At 29.0% G+C, this 22,494-nt stretch overlaps 2 protein-coding genes across 2 annotated transcripts; both read left to right on the top strand.

Moving 5' to 3' along the window:
- Positions 1-5,573: 5,573 nt before the first annotated feature.
- Positions 5,574-7,994, top strand: LOC108338815 (polyol transporter 5). The gene is made up of 3 exons (XM_017575847.2): positions 5,574-5,967; positions 6,334-6,680; positions 6,763-7,994. The coding sequence occupies exons 1-3, from the start codon at positions 5,835-5,837 to the stop codon at positions 7,849-7,851; spliced, it is 1,569 nt and encodes a 522-aa protein (XP_017431336.1). The 5' UTR covers positions 5,574-5,834; the 3' UTR covers positions 7,852-7,994.
- A 6,051-nt stretch (positions 7,995-14,045) lies between these two features.
- LOC108339831 (polyol transporter 5) lies at positions 14,046-16,336 on the top strand. Its single transcript, XM_017577048.2, has 3 exons — positions 14,046-14,390; positions 14,638-14,984; positions 15,077-16,336. Exons 1-3 carry the CDS (start codon positions 14,258-14,260, stop codon positions 16,160-16,162), a joined length of 1,566 nt encoding a protein of 521 aa, XP_017432537.1. The 5' UTR covers positions 14,046-14,257; the 3' UTR covers positions 16,163-16,336.
- The last annotated feature ends 6,158 nt before the right edge of the window (positions 16,337-22,494 follow it).

Raw genomic sequence — 22,494 nt, forward strand, 5'->3', positions numbered from 1 at the left:
ATTATTTTCTATTTAAATATTTGTTTAATTTATAAATTAAAATAATAAGTAATGTTAGATTAAAAATATTTGATGAAATTTGTAACACCTTAAATTATTAAATCATCTTATTAATTAAAATATTATATTAACAAAATATTACTTAATTGATATGTATTTATAATAACATGAAAACATCTATGTTAATTTTTTAAACTACAACAAATCTTTTAATCAAGTAGGATGATTTATATAATAAAAAATTATATATATTAAATTATGTGATTCGTCTACCGTTTTGAAAAAATAAAAATCAAATATGTTTTTTATGCATTTCAATTTAGTTCTTATTTTGACAAAGCTAATATAATTTGCTACTAACAATGTTAATGATATATCATATGTAATTTTCTAAATTTTTTTATATATTTTTTATTTTTTTTAATTTTAAGAAATAAAAATTTTGTTATGTGTGAAATTCACGATGTGTCACACATAGTAGTGATGTAGCTGTATCATTGCTTTAATTTCAATTTCCTTCCTATATTTTATTTTGTTTTGTTTTAATTTTATTTAATTTTTTAAAATCGAATAATTTTGTCCTTTTCAAATTTAAACAAAATTTAATTTTTACATAACTACTATCTATACAAATACTTTTATTAAAAGAAAATTAACAAGATTAATTTATTTTTAAACAATTATAAAAGGAAAACAAATATTCAAAAAATATTTCAAATATCTTTTTTCTTATTTCTCTAAGTCTAATGAAATATATTCTTTATACATCAATAAAGGTTATTATACGTGAGTGGAATGAAATTACAAAGAAAAAAATTAAATTAATAATAATTTGAATTTGGTACAAGTCTTTCATTTTTAAAACTCAATCCAGGGATAGTAATATACAATATTCATGAAAATAATATTAAATTCTTATATTATAGTGAATGAAATGTTTTTATATAATTACAATGTTAAAATTTTCCTAACAAGAATGAGTTAGAAAATAAAATAATAATTACATACAAAATCATCAAATCAGTATACATAATACAAATAAATAAAAAATAAAAACATTTTAAAAAAATAATAATGTGTGTCTTATAAGTTATTAAATAACAAATAAAAACATTTAGAAACATTTAAAAAAATAATACAAATAGTACAAATAAATAACAAATAAATAATAGGTGAACTAAATAACAAATAAAAACATTTAAAAAACAAATAAAAACATTTTAAAAAAATAATAATGTGTGTCTTATAAGTTATTAAATACATAGGTGAACTAAATCGTAATAAAAAAAATACAAATGAAGAGTATAAAAATGGAAACTACCTTAAAATTTTAAGAAAACTTTTTAATTATGAAACTATTTAAATAAATAAAAATTAATAAAAATTGTTCTAGCAAAATAAAAGTTCTTCAAATAGAATAAAAATTAAGAATTAATGTAAATAAGGAAAATATAATTTTTGTTATTTTACATGATAAATAAAAATTTTATTTTATATTGTCAGAACCCATTTAAAACCCACTAAAAACCCCATTTGAGTGGAAGCCAAATGTCAATTTTATTTTATATCGTTCTCCTTGATGTTAAACTCATTAATAAAGCTAAGTATTTATATCGTTCGGTTTCTTCATATAATTACGTCCGTTATTATTATTTGATGTCGTACAATATCAGTTTCTAATGGTGTTCGGCTTAGAGTCTTAGTACTCGGCCTAGGCTTTACGGTGTTCGGTTTGAACTCTCAAGAGTCAGTTCATTAAATTGGCTCACTTGGTAAATAACGTTCAATTCTATTAGCTTCTGAGAACTATTATTGTATTCGGTCCCTTTCACAATAAATGAGTAACTCTTTCGATTTTATCTGTTTTGAGTTGGAGACATCTCGGTCTCACTTCAAGTGTTCGGTCTTGTTCTAGATTAAAAACTAATGTTCGGTATTTGGTATCCTACGGGATCTTTATTCAAATTGGTTCAGTTGAGGTTTTAATAATGAAAGATGATGGAATATGATATGGATGAAATGACTTTGGTTATGAAAGAGTGTTCCGGGGAGGAATATCTCATGATTTGATATTGGAATGGTAAAGTATGAATGTGGTCAGATTAAGCTGTCGTTCATCCTGACATTCTAATGGTCACCGAGTCTCAAGTAGAGAATGGTGACGCATGTGGTGAGAATAGCAGGAGGTCTGGTTGCGTATAGCTTGGGGTTCCAGCTATCGGACTAAACTCATGTGTAGACTTGGGTTTCCAGCTATGGTAATTTTGATGGTTTTTCAGATTACCTTTCCACGAGTGCACGAACGTCGTAGCTACACAGAATTCATACAGTCCGGACAGTCAGAGTAAAAAGAACAGTCTTTGCATGCATTGTTATATGATTATGGTTGGGAAAAGTATGATTTTTGTACATGATGGTTTTTATTAGACTTGTGTGAAATATATGTTGATACTTGAATTAAATTACATAAGCTTATCCTATTTTCTGTCTTGTCATGTATTCTTGTTCGTTCGTCATTGTCATTGTGATGATCACCCTGTGGGTGGGAGCAAAAGAAGAAGAGATTGCTGGAAGAAGCATTGGAAGAGACGGACGTGAAGGTCGAAACTTAGGACGCTCGGTCAGTTATTGGCCTACTCTTTTGTAGGAGCGTTTGATCATTCGTTTACTTTATCTTTTGATTTGACCGTTCAGCATAGGAAGGGTTATAAGTCGTTCGTTCTATATTTGTAGTTATTTGTACAGTTTTGACTATATGCTATTTTTGTAAGGTCGTTCGATCATAACCGTACGTCCTATGTTTTGTAAGAACTGAGTTGTAATATTATTATATGTGACCATTTTATTATATGGTTTTACACTGTATTTTTTGGATGTTACATATATGATTAAATACTTATAACTGAGAGTCAAACAGGTAAAAATTAAATAATAAATAAAGTATTAAAAAAATTAAAAATAATAAAATATAACCGTTAAAACTTTCTGACTTACACCATTTTAATATATATATATATATATATATATATATATATATATATATATAATAATAATAAAAATAGGGGTTTGCTAACGCGCGTACGCCTGTTTTTCAGTTGGTACGTTTTAGCAATATGTACCGGGTTTTAGTAGACAAAAATATCCTTATATATCATGAATTCTAAGTTTTAAGGTTAAGGGTATTTTAATAATTTTCATTCTCAAAACTAAAAAAAAAAAAAAGAAACCCCCGAAACTCTAAACCCTTTCTCTTTCATCTTTCTCATTCCAATATTTTCTCTGTCATCCTTACTGTAGCCCCAATTGAAAAATATCAAAAACACTTGTCGTTAAACATACAAAAAAATGATTTTATAATGAGTTTTCATCTTATAATTTTTGTCTTATCTAATTTTATCCAATTTTCACAAGCATAAAGGAATTGGTAATTGACCTGGAAAAAATCAGAAATACAAACAATTTCTTACAAAAAATGATTTTATAATGAGTTTTTATTTTATAATTTTTGTCTTATCTAATTTTATCTAATTTTCACAAGCATAATGACATCAAAGGAATTGGTAATTGGCCTGGAAAAAGTCATAAACATTCATTGTTAAACAATTTCTTACAAAAAATGACTTTATAATGAGTTTTCATTTTATAATTTTTGTCAGTATATAATTTTATCTAATTATCCAAAAGAATTGGTAATTGGCCTGGAGGGTTTTTTTAGAGATGATAATTCAACATATGCAGATGATGAAATTAGAGAGGTTAGTGAAGATGGTGAAATTGAAGAGATCTTAAATGAACCTTTGCCTGAAGGTGAATATGTCAATGACTCAACTCTTTACAAAGACAAATTGTTTAAAGGCAAATGTTTTTGATTTTTTCAATTGGGGCTACAGTAGGGATGACAGAGAAAAGATTGGAGTGAGAAAGATGAAAGAGAAGGGGTTGAGAGAGGAATGAGAGAGGTGAGTAAGAGTTTGGGGGTTTTTTTTTTTTTTTTTTTTTTAGTTTTGAGAATTAAAATTATTAAAATATCCTTAACCTTAAAACTTAGAATCCATGATATATAAGGATATTTTTGTCTACTAAAACCCGGTACACATTGCTAAAATGTACCAACTGAAAAACAGGCGTACGCGCGTTAGCAAACCCCATAAAAATATATTTACTTTTACTTATTATTATTATTATTTATATTTATCTTAATAATAAAAGAATAATATCTAAAACAATAAATAAATAAATAAAATAGACTTTAAATAAACAATTAAATACGATTCACTATATAAAAAGAAACAAATAAAATAAAAAATATACAAATGAACAAAGAATAGAACATATTATATTATTAATAAATAATAAGAATGTAAAAGAATAAAATGACTTACACATTGGAAATAAACTAAATAATAAAATGTAAATGAATGAAAGGAGAAATACGAATCTAAAAGCTAATTAAACATAAATATAGATTAAAAAGAATTAGACCAATCAACTAGAATATATTTTAGTGAATACAAATATAAATATAATCTAATTGACATAAATATAAACTAATAGACAACATCAATGTATTATTGAAAGTAAATTTTATAGTATAATTATAAATTAATGAGGAGAATAATTGAAAATAAGTCAAATAAGATATATTAAATTAACCATTGAATAATTAAAAATATATTAAATGACATCAATATAAAATAATAAGTATAACAAACATATAATTGAAAATAAATTAAACAACATGAATATAAATTAATAATATAAATGTGCATAAATATATAAAGATCAGATAAATTAAATAGTAAATATAAGGATGAATCAATGTATTACTGTGATGTATTAAATATTAGGAAAAATAAAGAAAGTGAAGTAAGTATAAATTGAATAAAATACATAAATTTATTATTTTTCTATATTCTATTTTTTCTTATCTTTATCCACTCCTTTTCCTTTTACCCATATCTTTTATACGAAAAACTTTATTTTATTTTATTGTAAAGTTATGATTGTAATGAAAGGATTTATCTCTTCTGATTTTATCTTATCTTTTATATTTAAGATGAGATTAGAAAATGATTTTAAATTTTTTTATAATTAATTTACACGTATATATAATAATTAATATCTTTTATTATTTTTAATAGTTAAATTTTATTTACGTCTTCAGTTAGTTCTTTTAAAAAAATTCTCCTTATTTATTTATTAATATTTTATTTTACTTAATCGTAAATCCATTTTATTCATTTTTTATAATCTAACTTTATTTAAATAAAATACGAAGTCATTAAAAAATTTAAAATAATCTAACTTTACTTCCATATACCTTCCCTTGAGTCATGAAGTTGTGTACAGCTGCAGTCTTTGTTCCTTCGTCCTCGTTTCTTACGTAAAAAAATGGCACATCATCCATGAAAACAACTTCTTTTACAGTTTCACCACTTCTTCACATGAAATATATAATATATATAAAACAAAATTTAAGGAAAACTAGTGGTGACTGGGGCTTACGGAGCTTATCCCTGTACACTTACGGAGCTTACTAAAATCATTTTCAGAAAGGAAATAAAATATATGGCAGACACAGTGGCAACGATTTCTTTCTTTATCTTAGAGAGAGAGAGTGTTGGGAATACATCTTCCTACCATGTGAGACTCTTTAGTCTATGGTGACGAATGCATCTCAATGCCAATTTCTTCTATTTAAGCATTCTCCCACAACCTTACACTCCTAAATTAAATACATCTTACCAATTTAGCACGCTTTTCTCTCTATAATCTCTCTCTCTTCCTCTCAGATTTTCCCTCTTCCAGATATCCACTTCAACTGAGTCAACAGCATGACTGAAGGAAAGGGAGTTGAAGCTAGGAAAATTGTGGGGGATTTCAATCCTTCCAAGAAGCCCAAAAGCAACAAGTATGCTTTTGGTTGCGCTATTTTGGCCTCCATGACATCCATTTTACTTGGCTATGGTGAGTATGTTATATATCCTCTTCTGGAAAATCCATCACGTCTACAAAAGTCTAACTCAGCTTTTGAAAAAACAGCAAATCACATCTCAAACATAAAACCAACCATGTTATTCATTAACTGTGTCGGAGAAATTAATATACTTTGTTCGGAGGGAAACCGGTGTAACATGTGCCGACACTATAGTAGTACTGTAAAACTTATCCAGTTGAGTGGGAAAAGGAAAAAAAGGTAAGACTTTTGCTGAAAAGGTAAATGGAAAAAGGAGTGTTTAGTTTGTGAGAGATTTCGCAAGATTCTTCAGAAAAAAAGGGAATTTCTTGGTTTATGTGTAGTTACCATGGATGTATATGTTGTTATTGTTACAGATATCGGGGTGATGAGTGGTGCAGCCATATACATAAAGAGGGACCTAAAGGTGTCGGACGTGCAAATCGAGATACTGATGGGAATCATCAATCTCTACTCTCTCATAGGCTCATGCTTGGCCGGCCGAACCTCCGACTGGATAGGCCGCCGATACACCATTGTCTTCGCCGGCACCATCTTCTTCGTCGGGGCAATTCTCATGGGTTTCTCTCCCAACTATGCCTTTCTCATGTTCGGCCGTTTCGTGGCCGGCATCGGCATCGGCTACGCCCTCATGATCGCCCCTGTCTACACCGCCGAAGTCTCTCCCGCCTCAACCCGTGGCTTCCTCACTTCCTTTCCCGAGGTCACCTTTATTTGCTAGATATTACCGAATCAAAATTTGATTTTTTTTATATATATTTATTTACCGAAACGTGATTTTGCAGGTTTTTATTAATGGAGGGATATTACTGGGATACATATCCAACTATGCATTTTCAAAGTTGTCATTGAAGTTGGGATGGCGAATGATGCTTGGGGTCGGTGTGTTTCCCTCGATACTCCTGACATTGGGAGTGTTGGCGATGCCGGAATCCCCGCGGTGGCTGGTGATGAGGGGACGTTTGGGAGAGGCAACGAAAGTGCTTAACAAAACCTCCGACAGCAAGGAAGAAGCTCAACTGAGGCTGGCCGAGATCAAGCAAGCCGCAGGGATACCAGAGAGTTGCAACGACGACGTCGTTCAGGTAACGGAAAAAAACACCGGCGAGGGCGTGTGGAAAGAGTTGTTCCTCCATCCAACGCCTGCGATTCGTCACATCGTAATTGCGGCGCTGGGGATTCACTTCTTCCAACAAGCGTCGGGTGTGGACGCCGTCGTTTTATACAGTCCGAGAATCTTCGAGAAGGCTGGGATCACTGATGACACACAGAAGCTTCTGGCAACGGTGGCCGTTGGATTCGTGAAGACGTTGTTCATCTTGGTTGCTACTTTCATGTTGGACCGGGTGGGTCGTCGTCCCCTGTTATTGTCTAGTGTGGGGGGCATGGTGCTCTCGCTTCTGACTCTGGCAATCAGCCTTACGATCATCGATCAGTCGAACAGTAAACTGATGTGGGCCATTGGATTGAGTATAACGATGGTGTTAACCTACGTGGCGACGTTTTCCATCGGTTCGGGACCCATCACGTGGGTGTACAGCTCTGAGATCTTTCCGTTGAGGTTGCGGGCGCAGGGTGCGGCTGCGGGTGTGGTGGTGAACAGAACGACAAGTGGCGTTATTTCAATGACTTTTTTGTCCCTGACTAAAGCCATCACTATTGGCGGAGCTTTCTTCCTGTATTTTGGCATTGCTGCAGTTGGGTGGTTATTCTTCTACACCGTGCTTCCTGAGACACGGGGTAAAACACTTGAAGACATGGAAGGTTCTTTTGGTACTTTCAGAGCCAAATCCAACAACACCAACAACAATGGAATAGAAAATGGAAATTCCAAAGTGCCACAACTTCAGATGGGGACCAATCTCCAGCCGTAGACAATATTAGGGCATCGTGTAATAATCTAGTGCTTGTGTTTTTCTAAAAACAGTAGTTTTTTAAATCAAAAATCATATTCCAAAGAGACTTGTGTATGAAAATAAAAATACAATAACTTTGATGAATCACAATTAAAAATAAATTATGGGCTCTCCTATTTTTCAGCATTTTTTTGATACATTAATTTAGAGATATGTCTGATGACATATTATAATAATGTTATTTGAAGAGATATTTAGGACTAACATGTACAATATCATTTGTATACAAATACTCATGCATTAAATGGTAGAAAGGAGAAGAATAAACGAGAATATAAGGTAATGTTTCAATGTGAGAAGTAGGGACAATAAAAAATTTAAAAGAAAGAAAGAAAAAGAGAAAAAAAATAGTAATTTAGAAAAAGAAAGGGAAGAAAATGACACTTAAATTTTGTATAAAGACATTTTTATCCTCATACAAATATTTTATCGTATTATTGGAAATATAAAGTATTATGTCAACATATATTAGATTAGATATTGTTTGCTAATTATTTATTTGGATAAATTCTTATTCGAAACCTCTCTTTTTTCCACTACTTTTTGGGAAATCTGAATGGGAAAGCCTCTCAAGTCTTAGCTCAACTTTTTTCTACTTCTTCTAAGAATACCTTTTTCCACCCAAAATTTATAATCAAGGAAGCAATGTGGGTTATAGTCTATTTTTCACAATATTGTTCTCCCTATATTTATTTATTTTTATTTATTTATAGTAAAGAAAGTCATAGAAAGGTCTAAAAGAAAGAGGCGATCGTATCTCCAAATTAATGTAATTACTTAAATTACATAACATATACTAAAAGGTAAATGGACTCTATCACTCTAAAATAGAATTAATCTCTTCAATTTTTGTATAAGCCTTCCTTATACGATGTATGCAAATGGAGCCCATTAAGGTGGGCCTTAGGGAAACCCTACTACAGGGCCCACCACGACGGTGAAAGTGAGGTAATGACACTAGATCCATCCAAAGGATAATTGTATTGTTTCATATAGTTTTTATAATATAAAATTAATAAAAATATCAAAGAAAATAAATAATTGATTTTTTATATCCAGTTAATTTTTTTTATTATAAAATATATTATGAGTAATGATAATTAATAATATTTTAAAACTATGATAACTTAAAAATAATAAAAATATTTAAAATAAGAAATGTTAACTTAAAAATACTAGAGTTAAAATGTTGATTTAAATTCTTGTAATCCGAATAAATTTTTAATTTAAATTATACTTAATAATAGTTTTAATATGAACTTTTAAATTCCCCTGGAGATTATATATAGTGAACTAGAGTTAAAAAAAAATTAATTTAATTTTTTAACATTAAAAATTTATATTAGTAATTTAAATATATATTAATAAAAAACTTAAATTAAATTAAATATTTAATTTTATTATTAGATTCCATAGTAAATGATTTAATGCTTTATGATATATCATTTTATTCAATAGTATTATTTATGGTTAAAATTTTGGGTATTAAAATGCTAAAAGTATTTCACAGTAATTAATAATAAAAAAATTGTTTTTTGTTAGTGATATAATTAAAAAATCATGACACATGTGTGAAATAATTTTTGTATAATTTTATTTCTAATGTCGGTTTCTATTCTTTTTAGACTTGATTTTTGTTTTTAAGAAATCTTTTATATTTTAAGATTGGATACAATATTGACCATAATGTCTTGTTACTACTCCTACATGAATCCTCCAAAACAAATTTAAGTTTTTTTTTTCTGCAGATCTCTCGAGTTCAATTTTTGAAACCAAAATATATTTTGCTTGCTTGAAGGCTAGACCGACTTGCATTTTGTGAACATATAACGTATATACAAAATAAATATCCATACTTATCATAAGTATGAAACTTTTGTTTCATCCCTTATTGACTTACGAATATATATACTTGTATCCAATTAATTTTTTATTATTTTAATATTAATTAATTAAATTTTATAAAAAATATCATAAAAAATATAACATAATATCATAAAACAGTCAATATTTATTTATAAATAACTTATTTCTAAAGTCATCATTAAACTTTCAGGGACTACAGTTTTAATTCAAAAAAAGTAATTAGTTCAAAACTTACATTAATTCAAAGTTAAACGCAATAACCCCAAACTAAACTCATATTTTAATAATTTGAACTACTTAACTAATTGGTCATTTTACTCCTTGTTAAAATTTTAATTTAAACTTAGGGTCTCACAATATGCCAATGAAAACAACATGTTTATTCTTAAGTTGACTTCAATGATCATTTTAATTATGCAATTTAAGACATTTTAACTATAACTATAAAAATTTCTCAATATTATATAAAGGAACTAGGGCTCATTTTACAAAAAGATAGAGCTTTTAAATTCATCATGAATGATGCTATTCATAGATACTTAATTATGCTTTTGCTTCACTCTCACTTTTATCATTACCATTCACAATCTTTCTTGACAGCTCTTTCATTTCTTTAAAGTCATAATATTTTCATAACTCGTGTGTTTCACCTTGGCAGATGGAACGGTAAAGGTTAAACGCTTCCATTGAAAATCTAGATGTTGAAAATGCTAGACTTAGAAAAGAGCTTCACAACCTTCTTGATGAGTATGATAAGCTCATAGAAAATAACGATTCCTTAATGGTATGCCATTTGAATCCTTATTTTTCAAGCTGTATAACTGCTTCTCTAGATTTTTAAGTTGAATGACTAAGTATTTATGTACAATATTATTGTCTGATCAATCCAAGAATTGAGGGATCAAGCAGTCCACAGTTCTATATGAACCGGTCAGTAAACCGATTGATTGAACTAAAATAGAATAGTAAACCGATTGATTGAACTAAAATAGAATTAGTGTTAATGATAGTTATATTAACTCCAAGTTAGGTCATTGTCATTTGAGCTATAATTAAGTCAATACTAATCAGAAGCCCGTTCTGAAATGATATTTAGGTAGTTGATTACATTGATTGTACATTTATTATTAATATCTTAGGATATTTGTTGACATTAACATGATAGTATTTTTTACATGTAACATCTCATTTCGACCGAACAATAACTAATGTGAAATGAAATAAGAACTTTGACCTAAGCTTGTTTGAAGAAATAAAATTAACCTCGAATCCTTAAACCAAAACAAATTGTATTCCTATAAAAGAAAAAAAATAAAAAAAATAATGATGCCATGTTACATTCTTCGTTTGAAGTAATTTAAAATTTGAGGAAATTTAGCTAATTATATAGAAACACACGGAAACATAAACATAATTTATATAAACTAGGAAACGTGACACACCACTTGATTCCTAAAAAGTAACAGAGTTTTGAGTATGCAGTCTGCTGACTCAGATGCCAATGCTGATCAAAACTCTATAATGACAGATGAAATTCAAATTTCAACTTATCTAAGTTCTATCATTTTCACATTACAAGCCATAATTTGCTTTCCTTATAGAAACAACTAAAGTCTAAATAAATGACAGGTGCATTATAATTCTTTTATATGTCAGCTTTCAAAACATCTACATATCATAATTTAGGGTAATTTTATAGCATTGACATATTTCTCTTGAATTGCATTTTTTTATGTAGCTAAAATTTATTAAATAAAATGTACAAGTTATAGCTAGACTCGTTGAATAAGATATGTACTTTTTATATTTATAAATACATTTTTTAAATAAAAATATTTTTGGAAAACATATGAGAGATTGTGTTTCTATAGTTTCAGTAGTTTTTGAATGGATCGGAGGAAAATAGCTTGGTTACTTTAAATCTGAAATGAATGTTAACCAGTATTTACTAAACTTCTTCAGGCAAATGATTCATTTTGATGCAAAATCTTCTCAAGTTCTAAAGATGGATGAATACTAAAATTAAATTTTCAATTGAATCTTCACTGTTAATTAAGTGATACTAATCTCATTTATAACTTAAACCAATCCCCGACATAAAACAAGAATACATTAATAAGACTTGAGACTACTTAAATTTGGTCTCAATGACAACAAATGCTAGAGGGAGATACTGGTAATTGGGGTATCTTGCAACCTTACCAGAAATTCTCCACTATATGTTTATATATTTATTCGAATTAAATTTGAATTAATTTTTGTATGTTTAAATTGTATACGGTTAAATTTTGTTAAAATCGAATTGTAATTCATTTCATATCTTCATTGTAAATATTGTACTTTAATTTATGTAAAATCTTTAAAAAAGTTTGAAAAATATAAAATTTCATTAAAAACAGACTATTTTAATCTTTTTATAACGAGAGACTGTTTTATGATATTAAGATTATAAAATTATAAAAATTTAAAATTCAGGAAAGTAACATAATAAATTCATAACAGATCAACCACTTAATAGTTACATCACTAACTTAACAGAAAAAGTTAACAGGGATATTCGATTGAAAAATTTAAATTTATTGAATATTTAAGAAATCATAAAAAATTTATTACAAACTCAAACGAAAGTTTCTAAATTTATTGAAAACTTAAATAATAATTAAGCCAAAAATTATTTAATGCGACAGAAATACTATGAACTATAGTTAATACTAACCCGGGAAGCGGAAAACCAAAAGTGACATATATGGTAATTTAGGAATTTCCTTGAAAACATAATTTTTCATTTTATTAAGGTTGTTTGTAAATTAAGTGGATTAAAATCACTTGAGTATTTGAAGTTAAAGTCTACATGAATAAAAGTAAGGTATAATATAAATTTGTTTCCAAAACCTAACATAAAATTTGAACTTAATATTTGATTACAAATTTTAAAAATTAAAATTTAGACGTTTACTTAATATTTAATCGTTCAACTTTAGTATTACTTGATTTGGTTAATTTTCCATATAATTATGATTAAATTTCTTGAAAAATCTTCTTCCAATCTAAAGTTTAATTTGGTTTAAAAAACGAAAAGAAATGGAAAATAGATGCCTAAAAACAATAAAATGATTGACATAAAAACAATAAAAACTTCAAATTAGCATACAAGAGATGTTACGGAAGAAAATCCATGTAAGCCCCACCAAAAACATATGCATTAAAAAGGAATAGAAAGAAAAAAGAAATGATAAAAACCCAACCACAGAATGATATCTGTTTTTACCTACACATTCTTTATAGCTATAATGAAATCTACCATGAAAACCAGGTGTTGGAAAAAACACACCGTTCTAACACCAGGAATCATCAAACACAAGGATATAAGCCATGCAAAGGTTATGAAACTTCTCTTTCAAAAACATCTGATTTGAGATGCCTTTTACCTGATATAAGCCTTCAAGTCTCTCCAAAAGTTTCTTTGTCATTGACATCTTCTGCACGTTTGCAAGAACATTCTTAGCCAAACACAGGCGGATTGCAGTGACAGCTCTCAAATCTAGTTCCTCCCATTTCGTTTATGTCAGTTTCTTCCTTTTAATACTTTGTGTAATTCAGATTGTATCAACACATCTTTAACTTTAGTTTTCCATAAGTCATAAAATCCTATCAAACAATAAATACACTTGTTGGAAAAACACACCATCTTTACTCACAAGAATCATTCTACTGACAAAAATAAATAAACACAATGATAACATATAAAACTCTAAATCCAGAGAAAAACTACAGACATGATGTAAAAAATTTTACAACACAAAAATACTCTTTCTCATACTCCAAACACACTCATATTCTCTATAACAAAAATTTAAACTAAATCTTACCATACTGTATTACAAAAGTATAATAAAATTAAACACTAACTCAAAATGTCTTAGATTTCAGTATTTAAACTCATGAACCTAAGTTCAATATATAACTTCCATCACCCCTTCTATTTCATCTCCTAACTAAAGTAGGACTTCTAAGATATATTTTCATTAACCAATAGCAGGATGTGGATGAAGAGTTCCTCATTTAATAAAATAATATTTTCAATCATAATAAAATAACAATACCACATCCCTAATCATAACATTCCAACGATTAAACGCTTAAAATATAATTGAAAATAAAATAACAATATCTACACACGCGTATGATTATTAGTATTATTATCTTTATTACGGTAGACATTGTTATTCGGGTGTACTTATCGAGCACATATATTAAATTTATTTTGATAAAGAAAACACAAATATGTGGCACACAAAGTGACAACTATATGTTTAGGTAGGAGAGAGTGAGGGGGATTTTACTCCCACCACGTGACACTCCAATTTGATCTATTTAAGCACCTCCTTCAACCTTACTTTCACGTTCCAACTTCACTCCAACTACATGTTAATTTAACACGCTTTTCTTTCATCTCCCTCCTTTCCTCTCACATTTTCCCTTCAACTAAGTCAAAAACATGGCAGAGGGAAAGGGAGTTGAAACTCATAAAGCACTTGATGATTTCGATCCTCCCAAGAAGCCCAAAACAAACTTCTATGCTTTTGGCTGCGCTATATTGGCCTCCACTACATGCATTTTACTTGGTTATGGTGAGTCTTCTTAACTATATTCATGTTTTATCTAAAAGTTTTAAGCTTTACAAGAATCGCATCTAAAACATTAAACCATATCCATGTTTGATTATGAAAAGGAAAAAAAGCGAAAAGGGGAAGAAGACTCGTCAAAAAACAAATAGAGAAAAAGAATGTTTGCAAGATTCTTTAGTAATATAACCAAATTATAAATGTGTAAATTGTGGTGTATGTGTAGTTACGATGGATGTTGTTATTGTTATAGATATTGGGGTGATGACCGGTGCAGCCATATACATAAAGAAGGACCTAAAGGTGTCGGATGTGCAAATAGAGATACTCTTGGGAATCATCAACCTCTACTCTCTCATAGGCTCATGCTTGGCCGGCAGAACCTCCGATTGGATAGGCCGCCGATACACCATTGTCTTCGCCGGCACCATCTTCTTCGCCGGGGCAATTCTCATGGGTTTCTCTCCCAACTATGCCTTTCTCATGTTCGGCCGTTTCGTGGCCGGCATCGGCATCGGCTACGCCCTCATGATCGGACCTGTCTACTCCGCCGAGGTCTCCCCAGCCTCCTATCGTGGCTTCCTCACTTCTTTCACCGATGTAATGATAACCTTTTTTTTGCTAAATATAATTCAACCAAACTTTGATTTCGTTATATTTATTTATTTATCTGCGAAAACTTGATTTTTCAGGCCTTTATCAATGGAGGGATATTACTGGGATACATATCCAACTTCGCATTTTCAAAGATGACATTGAAGTTGGGATGGCGAATGATGCTTGGGGTCGGTGCAATTCCTTCGGCACTCATAACATTGGGAGTGTTGGCGATGCCGGAATCTCCGCGGTGGCTGGTGATGAGGGGACGTTTGGGAGAGGCAACGAAAGTGCTTAACAAAACCTCCGACAGCAAGGAAGAAGCTCAACTGAGGCTGGCCGAGATCAAACAAGCCGCAGGGATACCGGAGAGTTGCAACGATGACGTCGTTGAAGTAACGAAACAAAGCACGGGTAAGGACGTGTGGAAAGAGTTGTTCCTTTATCCAACGCCTGCAGTTCGTCACATCGTAATTGCAGCGCTCGGGATTTACTGCTTCCAACAATCGTCGGGCGTGGACGCCATCGTTTTATACAGTCCAAGAATCTTCCAGAATGCTGGGATGACCGATGACACACATACGCTTCTTGCAACTGTGGCCGTTGGATTCGTGAAGACGTTGTTCATCGTGCTTTCTTCTTTAGTGTTGGACCGCGTGGGACGTCGTCCCATGTTGTTGTCTAGTGTCGGGGGCATGATGGTCTCGCTTCTCACTCTGGGAATAGCCTTTACCATCATTGAGCACTCTGAGAGTAAACCGATATGGGGCATTGGATTGAGCATAGCTATGGTGTTAGCCTTCGTGGCCACGTTTTCCATCGGTGCGGGACCCATCACGTGGGTATACAGCGCTGAGGTCTTTCCGTTGAGGTTGCGGGCGCAGGGTGTGGCTGCCGGCGTTGTGGTGAATAGAGTCAGTAGTGGGGTTGTTACAATGACCTTTTTGTCCCTCACTAAAGCCATCACTTTTGGTGGAACTTTCTTCCTCTATTCTGGTATTTCAGTGATCGGGTGGTTATTCTTCTACTTTGCGCTTCCCGAGACACGTGGTAAAACACTTGAAGAAATGGAAGGGTGTTTCGGTCATTTCCCAGCCAAATCTAACTCCAAATACAAGGGAGTAGAAAATGGAAATGGCAAAGTGCCACAAGTTCAGCTGGGGACCAATCTCAGCACTTAATGACAATTACGACGTCGTGTTGTAATCTAGTAAATTATGTGTGTCTGTTTTTCTTTTCTTTTTATAGTTTTTAAATCAAAATTAGATTCCAATGAGATTTGTGTATGAAATACAACAACTTTTATGCATAAGAAAAGGTTGAAAAGCAAGTGACGTTTTCTCTTTTACAACTAATTTCGTGATCTTGTTTGAGATATTACTTTCAAGTTATATACAATTACAAATTTACAGTATTTTTTCATGATTATTTTTTGCATATTTTAAAACATTTATGGCTTACAATACTATATTTGATAAAAACTCACTCATAAAATGACAGCAAGTGAGAAAGACATGAAAAATTCAACTTTGTAAGACAACTAACTTACACATTTGCTTAATATGAGAAGAAAAGGAAAAAAAGTTATAAAGAAATGACACTTAAATTTGATATAAAGACACTTTTATATTTATACTAATATTTTGTCGTATTATGGAAATATAATATATATTGTAAAATGACATATTGGATATATTTTTTTAATTTCCTATTTGGGTGAACTCTTATTCAAAATCTCTACTCTTATAACAGAAAAAAAAAAACAATATTTCAACTACTCTCAACGCTTTTTTCCATTACTTAAGCAATAGATCAATGCAAAAGTCTCTGAAGTCTTAATTAGGTTAACTTCTTTCTACTTTAAGAATACCCATTTTTTTCTCCACAAAATTTATAATCGAGGAAGAAAGGGGTCCGATAATTTATCTAAGGAATATTCTTTTCCTATACTTGTTTCTCATCTTCCTTTTTTTTCATCATATTAAGGAGGAATAAGATTTTGAAAAAGAACCTCTTTTTGTTAAATTGAATTATACTTAAATCGTAAAGAAGCTCGTAAAAAGACTCTAAATTAAAATTAATTCCTCTTCATTTTCTTTTTTTCTCAGAAAAGACTCGTAATAAGACATCCCTCAGAAAAAAAATAAAAAAAAAATTATGCATGAGCTACTGGTTTAGGCACGTTTGACTGAGTGCAATAATGATGTACGTAAAGGAGCCTACTACAAGGGAAGGGTCCACCCATGGATAGTGAAAGTGAGATAACACCACTAGCTCCAACAAGATCCAAGAGATAACTCTATTATTTTGTTGCAATTTTTCTCTATTTATTGTGTTTGAAAATCCTTGCTTATCTTCAGAAAAAAATGTGGTCGACCTTTTTCCTGTGCAAAGTTAGGTCAGAATACCTCACGTTTCCTTTTCTTTTATGTAACTTTTTCTTTCATTATGAAGTCAGTCTCATAAAACGATTCATGGGGTCTTCTGTGACATATGCCAGAGCTCCTTTTTCCATTGAAAACGTTTACTTATGCCATTTTAATGAACCATACTTTTTAATCACATTTTTTTTCTATTTAAAAGACTCGAATTTAAAATACAATGCTTAAAAGGATGGTAACATGAACAATAATTTATCACCTAAAAAAACATTTTTAATAATGTACTATATGATATGTTGATTGGTTGATCGATCGGTCTAGCGGACAATCAGATGATAATTGATCGGAAGAAATAGTCGTTGAAGTAATTAAGAAATAATTAAGATAAACCGTCATTGATGGATAGTTAACGAAAATCATACAATTATTAATGGGTAATTAATTTATCTAATTTAACGGTTATTATGATATTTATAAATACATATTTTATATCAAGGTAAATGACACTTTTTTTCATAATCTAACTTTTACTAAACTTTTTGAAAAATACGTCAAAGTATTTTTAACATATCCATCCAAACATATCGATCGGCCCTAGAATAGTAACCAGACGATTGAATGATCAAGATTTGAGATACCAAAGTAGAGCTAGGAAGATTGTTCTTACACACCCTATAAAGAAACAAATTGTTTAGTTTCTAGATTTCTCATACAAATTTGCCGACAAAAAAAGAATAAAAAGTAAATAAAGATAATATCAAATAAATATAAAAAATTTAAGTAGGTCAAAGAATCGTTACTTCGAAATAAAAGGACTTAAACCTTGTGCGCAATCATGGCCAAATGTAAGTGAAGACGAAAATAGCTGGAAAATAAATAGAAAACAAAAAAACCTAGACAATGTGGTCTATGATCTCGTTTCTTATAAACCACTAAATAGATCCTAATTTGTCTGTGAGTGACTTAGCAGTAAAAACTATCCACTACTGCGACAAAAGATGCTGAAGTTGTAACTGTAGGGTACACCAATTTCTTAATAATTTGCAAGCACTATGAGAAACAAAGCATGTGAGATTTATCTTGAGAATGAGATGCACTCAATATACAGTGTATCTATTTTCTCAGAGGAGACATAATTCCAATATTAGAAACTGACTTTAAATTCATCTTAATTTATACAATTAATATAAAGTAGGTGACTTATTTATATATAGATATACTCTAATTTAGATTTAGATTTTTGTTTTAGTCAATGTACATGTAGTGTATATTTTTTATGATGAAAAAATGTTATCGTATGAAATCAAGCTGTCCTACAGGATCTGTCTGCTATTATTCCAACATTTGAAATGTTTATATTGAATGAACCAGATAGGATATTTTAAAATACTTCAAGTTAGTTGATATATTATAGGAATATATGTGTATTTGTATCAAGTTGAAGGTAATTTTTACAAAGTGATAAATTATCTTTATATATTTTATTATTTAGACTCTTACTCGGTTAGACTTATCCTTTGTATTTTAAAAATGTATTTTTATTTTAAGAAGATTTAGATATTGTAATAAATGTCGTAACGTTAGATGGATATATTATTATTTGATATAGGTCAAGATGATGATTTTTATTGATCTAGTTTGACATTATCTTGCATGTTAAGATTTATTTGAAGGTCGGATGACCTCGATCCCATACTTTGTAATGATAAATAAGATTTTGCCATATCTTTAATAAACCTTATGACTCAAAACTAAAGAATTGTATAATAATTTGTCAACTTACCACTCAATTTTAATTAAAAATAATACGAATATTAATAAGTAAATTAAAATATATTCATCTTGTATAAAAGAATTTTGTAAAAATTATACCGAATAAATATATAATTTGAAACAAATCTAAAGTACAATTTAATATAAAGAATGATGATCAAATAATTAGTAAATCAATATAATAAAATGAGGCAAAAATTAGCAATGCGAACCTTAATTTTAATTTTTTTTTTACTAAATCTAAGAAAATATTTAACTATAAATATGAGTAGAGAAATAGAGTATTCTAGCTATAAGAAAACAAAGTGAACACGATTTCACCCCTCTTGGTTTCATCATGAATCAATATTATTCAGAACCGATTCAGGACTCCGATGCTGAAAGCTTATGAGCAACTCTACTGCCATATCAACATATGCATCGTATACTCAATAACAAGTTCAACGTAATGACCTAGAAATATACATATAAACAAACTTTAATGTGGGGTATTAAATTTTTTGTCATACTATCATGTGACACAATATTAATTTGATATATTGACAATTTTTTTAAATTAAGAAAAAATTAAAAATAATTATTTCTTTAAAAAAAAATACAAACTTATATATGATCATATTGTTAAACAATTTAAAAACTATTAAAAAAATATCAATAATCAAGTTAAAAAAATATTATTTAATCACATTAAATAAACTCAACGAAAATAAAAAAAGTCATAAAAAAGTTTCAAAAAGAAAATTATTTAATTTTCAGTTCTTCGTAAATCCAAATTTCTAAACATAAATTTAAAAAATAAAAGGGTTTTGTAGTATAGGTCATGAATATGAATGTGAAAGGCATGAAAATACCTAAAAAAGACAAAGGTTGAAAACTTATTATGCTCCGCATATGGTTGCCTGCAGATGCTGCATTATTGTCTGGGGCATGGGTATAAATGGACCACTTTTTCTACCTACACTTATTGCACCCTCATAATGCATCAATTGGACTCTCACTGTAATCTCCATCAGACCCTAACTACCTGTCACAATGTAACTTGCTTTCTGCAATTAATGCTCATGCAGTAATCATATATTCACTTTAAGTTAAAATAATATTGATGCAATTTTTGGCTTTCAGACAGATTGAAATGTTGGAAACAAATAAAGTTTCAAATGGAATAAAATAAGAGATGAACATGAGTTTATATATATATAACATATTTTTATTATTAAGAGGTCTTTTGAAATGGTACCAAAAACAAATCCGTGAAGATTTGGCTCAAAACGGAGAATATGTTATTATTATAGAAATATATATATGTGTTTATATTGAATCTCCCTACATGAATTATAGAGGAATAATGAATCTATAATTGTTGAAGCAAATATACTCCACATGACATTGCAAATATAATTGCCCTAGACCACACCATCTCCAGAAAGTTGTTAAATGACATTATCGACTTAATAGTGTCATCCCCACATAAATAATAAGATTCTTAACATTTTCATAGTCACAAATTGGAACAAAAATAAGAATTAATGTCTAAACTAGGGCCATATATTATGTACGAATTAATAATAAAAATAATGTATAAAAAAATTTCTTGATTTTTTATATAAATATATTCGTATCCAATTAAATGAAATCTTTTGGCCATGTCTCATGAAAGAACTGGTTTAATTATATTGATTCGTGCAAGATAGAAAAGAGTGTTCCATAAATAGTGGTAGGTGTTGGTTGCCCCGAAAATGAAAAAGAAACTGAAAGAAAGTTGAGTATGAACAATCATACACACACGTTAAACCACTGATCACACAATCATTTTGGATTATATATGGGTGGCAGAGTGTGACAGAGACTGTTTTGGTTGTCCCAATTGTAGTTTATTATGTTCATATAGCTAATTACTATACAATAATATAACAATAATAACCTGTAAGAAATAACATAATAATAAGGTTTTTTTTACTATGTTTAATAGTCTTGTAGTCCCAAGTTATTTAGAAATCTATATCTAAAATAATTTAAATATTTTTTTTTTGTGTTTTAAAAAATTTCTTAAAAATCAAAATCATAACAAAGTCTTACGTTTTAAAATCAACAATATATTAAATATACAATAATAGATTCTAACGAGTGAACGATCAAAACAAAATTAGTTAAAGTTACTAATTAGTAGTAACACAAAATAAAACCTTGAATAATAACATATAGTTAACTTGATTTCTAAAAGAAATAAAGATCACAAATTGTATTTGATTTTTGATGAAAATTATTAATTAAATTAATTATTTCTATAATACTAATTAATTATAAGTCGTTTTAATTGTTTCAGCCTAGTTAAATTATAATTACAAACTTCAAATACAATTAAAAACATTAATTACTGTAGCAGATAAAGTAAAATGCTATTTTACTCTTAATCTATGCCCTTCCGTTCAGATTTATCAAAGTTTATTCAAAATTTAAACTATTTTCTTGAAATTCTTATTTCAAAAACTTAAAAAAAAAAAAACACTTGAGACACCAAATAATACCAATTATAAAAATAATTTAATATTTTATACCATGTTAGAAAACTAGCAAAAGAAAAAATGTTTATATATATATATATATATATATATATATATATATATATATATATATATATATATATATATGTATGTATGTATAATAGTAATAACTTTATCTTATAACAAAATAATAAATATGTATTATGTCTTTTATAATGATAAAATTATTATTCTCTCTCTTTATATTGTGAAAATCATATTTAAAATTAGAGATAAATTTAAAATCAATATTAATAAATTGTTAAAATTTTGATAACTAATTTTAAAAACTAAATTAAATTGTAATACTTAATTAATTATAATTTTTTATTAACAATAAAAATGATTGCAGATATTAATATTTTTTAGTTTATAAAATTGTTTCTAACTTAGTTAATATAATGATTTTTTTTCTAAATTTAGTTGTTGTTTGATAATTTTCTTATAGTGAATTTTATTTTTGGTGACCTCTTATTTTAAGTTAGTCATTGTGTGATATGAATGACAATTTTTTCATAGCGAGTTGAATTACAATTAACCTAGAATTTTTTTTATCATACGAAATTAATTAAGATTAAATAAATACAACTAATTTCCCAAAAATATATAAGCAACTTATTTTCATTATCATATAAGTCAACATTATTTTAGCCTACTTGATTCGGTCCTTGTAGAATAAATATATTAATTCAATTCTAATGAAAATGTTGACATTCTTTTACATTAATTCCTTTCACCAGTTAGGGAAAACGACAATGGTTATTTTTGCTGATAGACACCGATTTCTGAACCGAGACATATTCAGGTAAGGTAAAAAGT

This window comes from Vigna angularis, chromosome 5 (genome assembly GCF_016808095.1).
Source record: "Vigna angularis cultivar LongXiaoDou No.4 chromosome 5, ASM1680809v1, whole genome shotgun sequence".
NCBI classification, from domain to species: domain Eukaryota; kingdom Viridiplantae; phylum Streptophyta; class Magnoliopsida; order Fabales; family Fabaceae; genus Vigna; species Vigna angularis.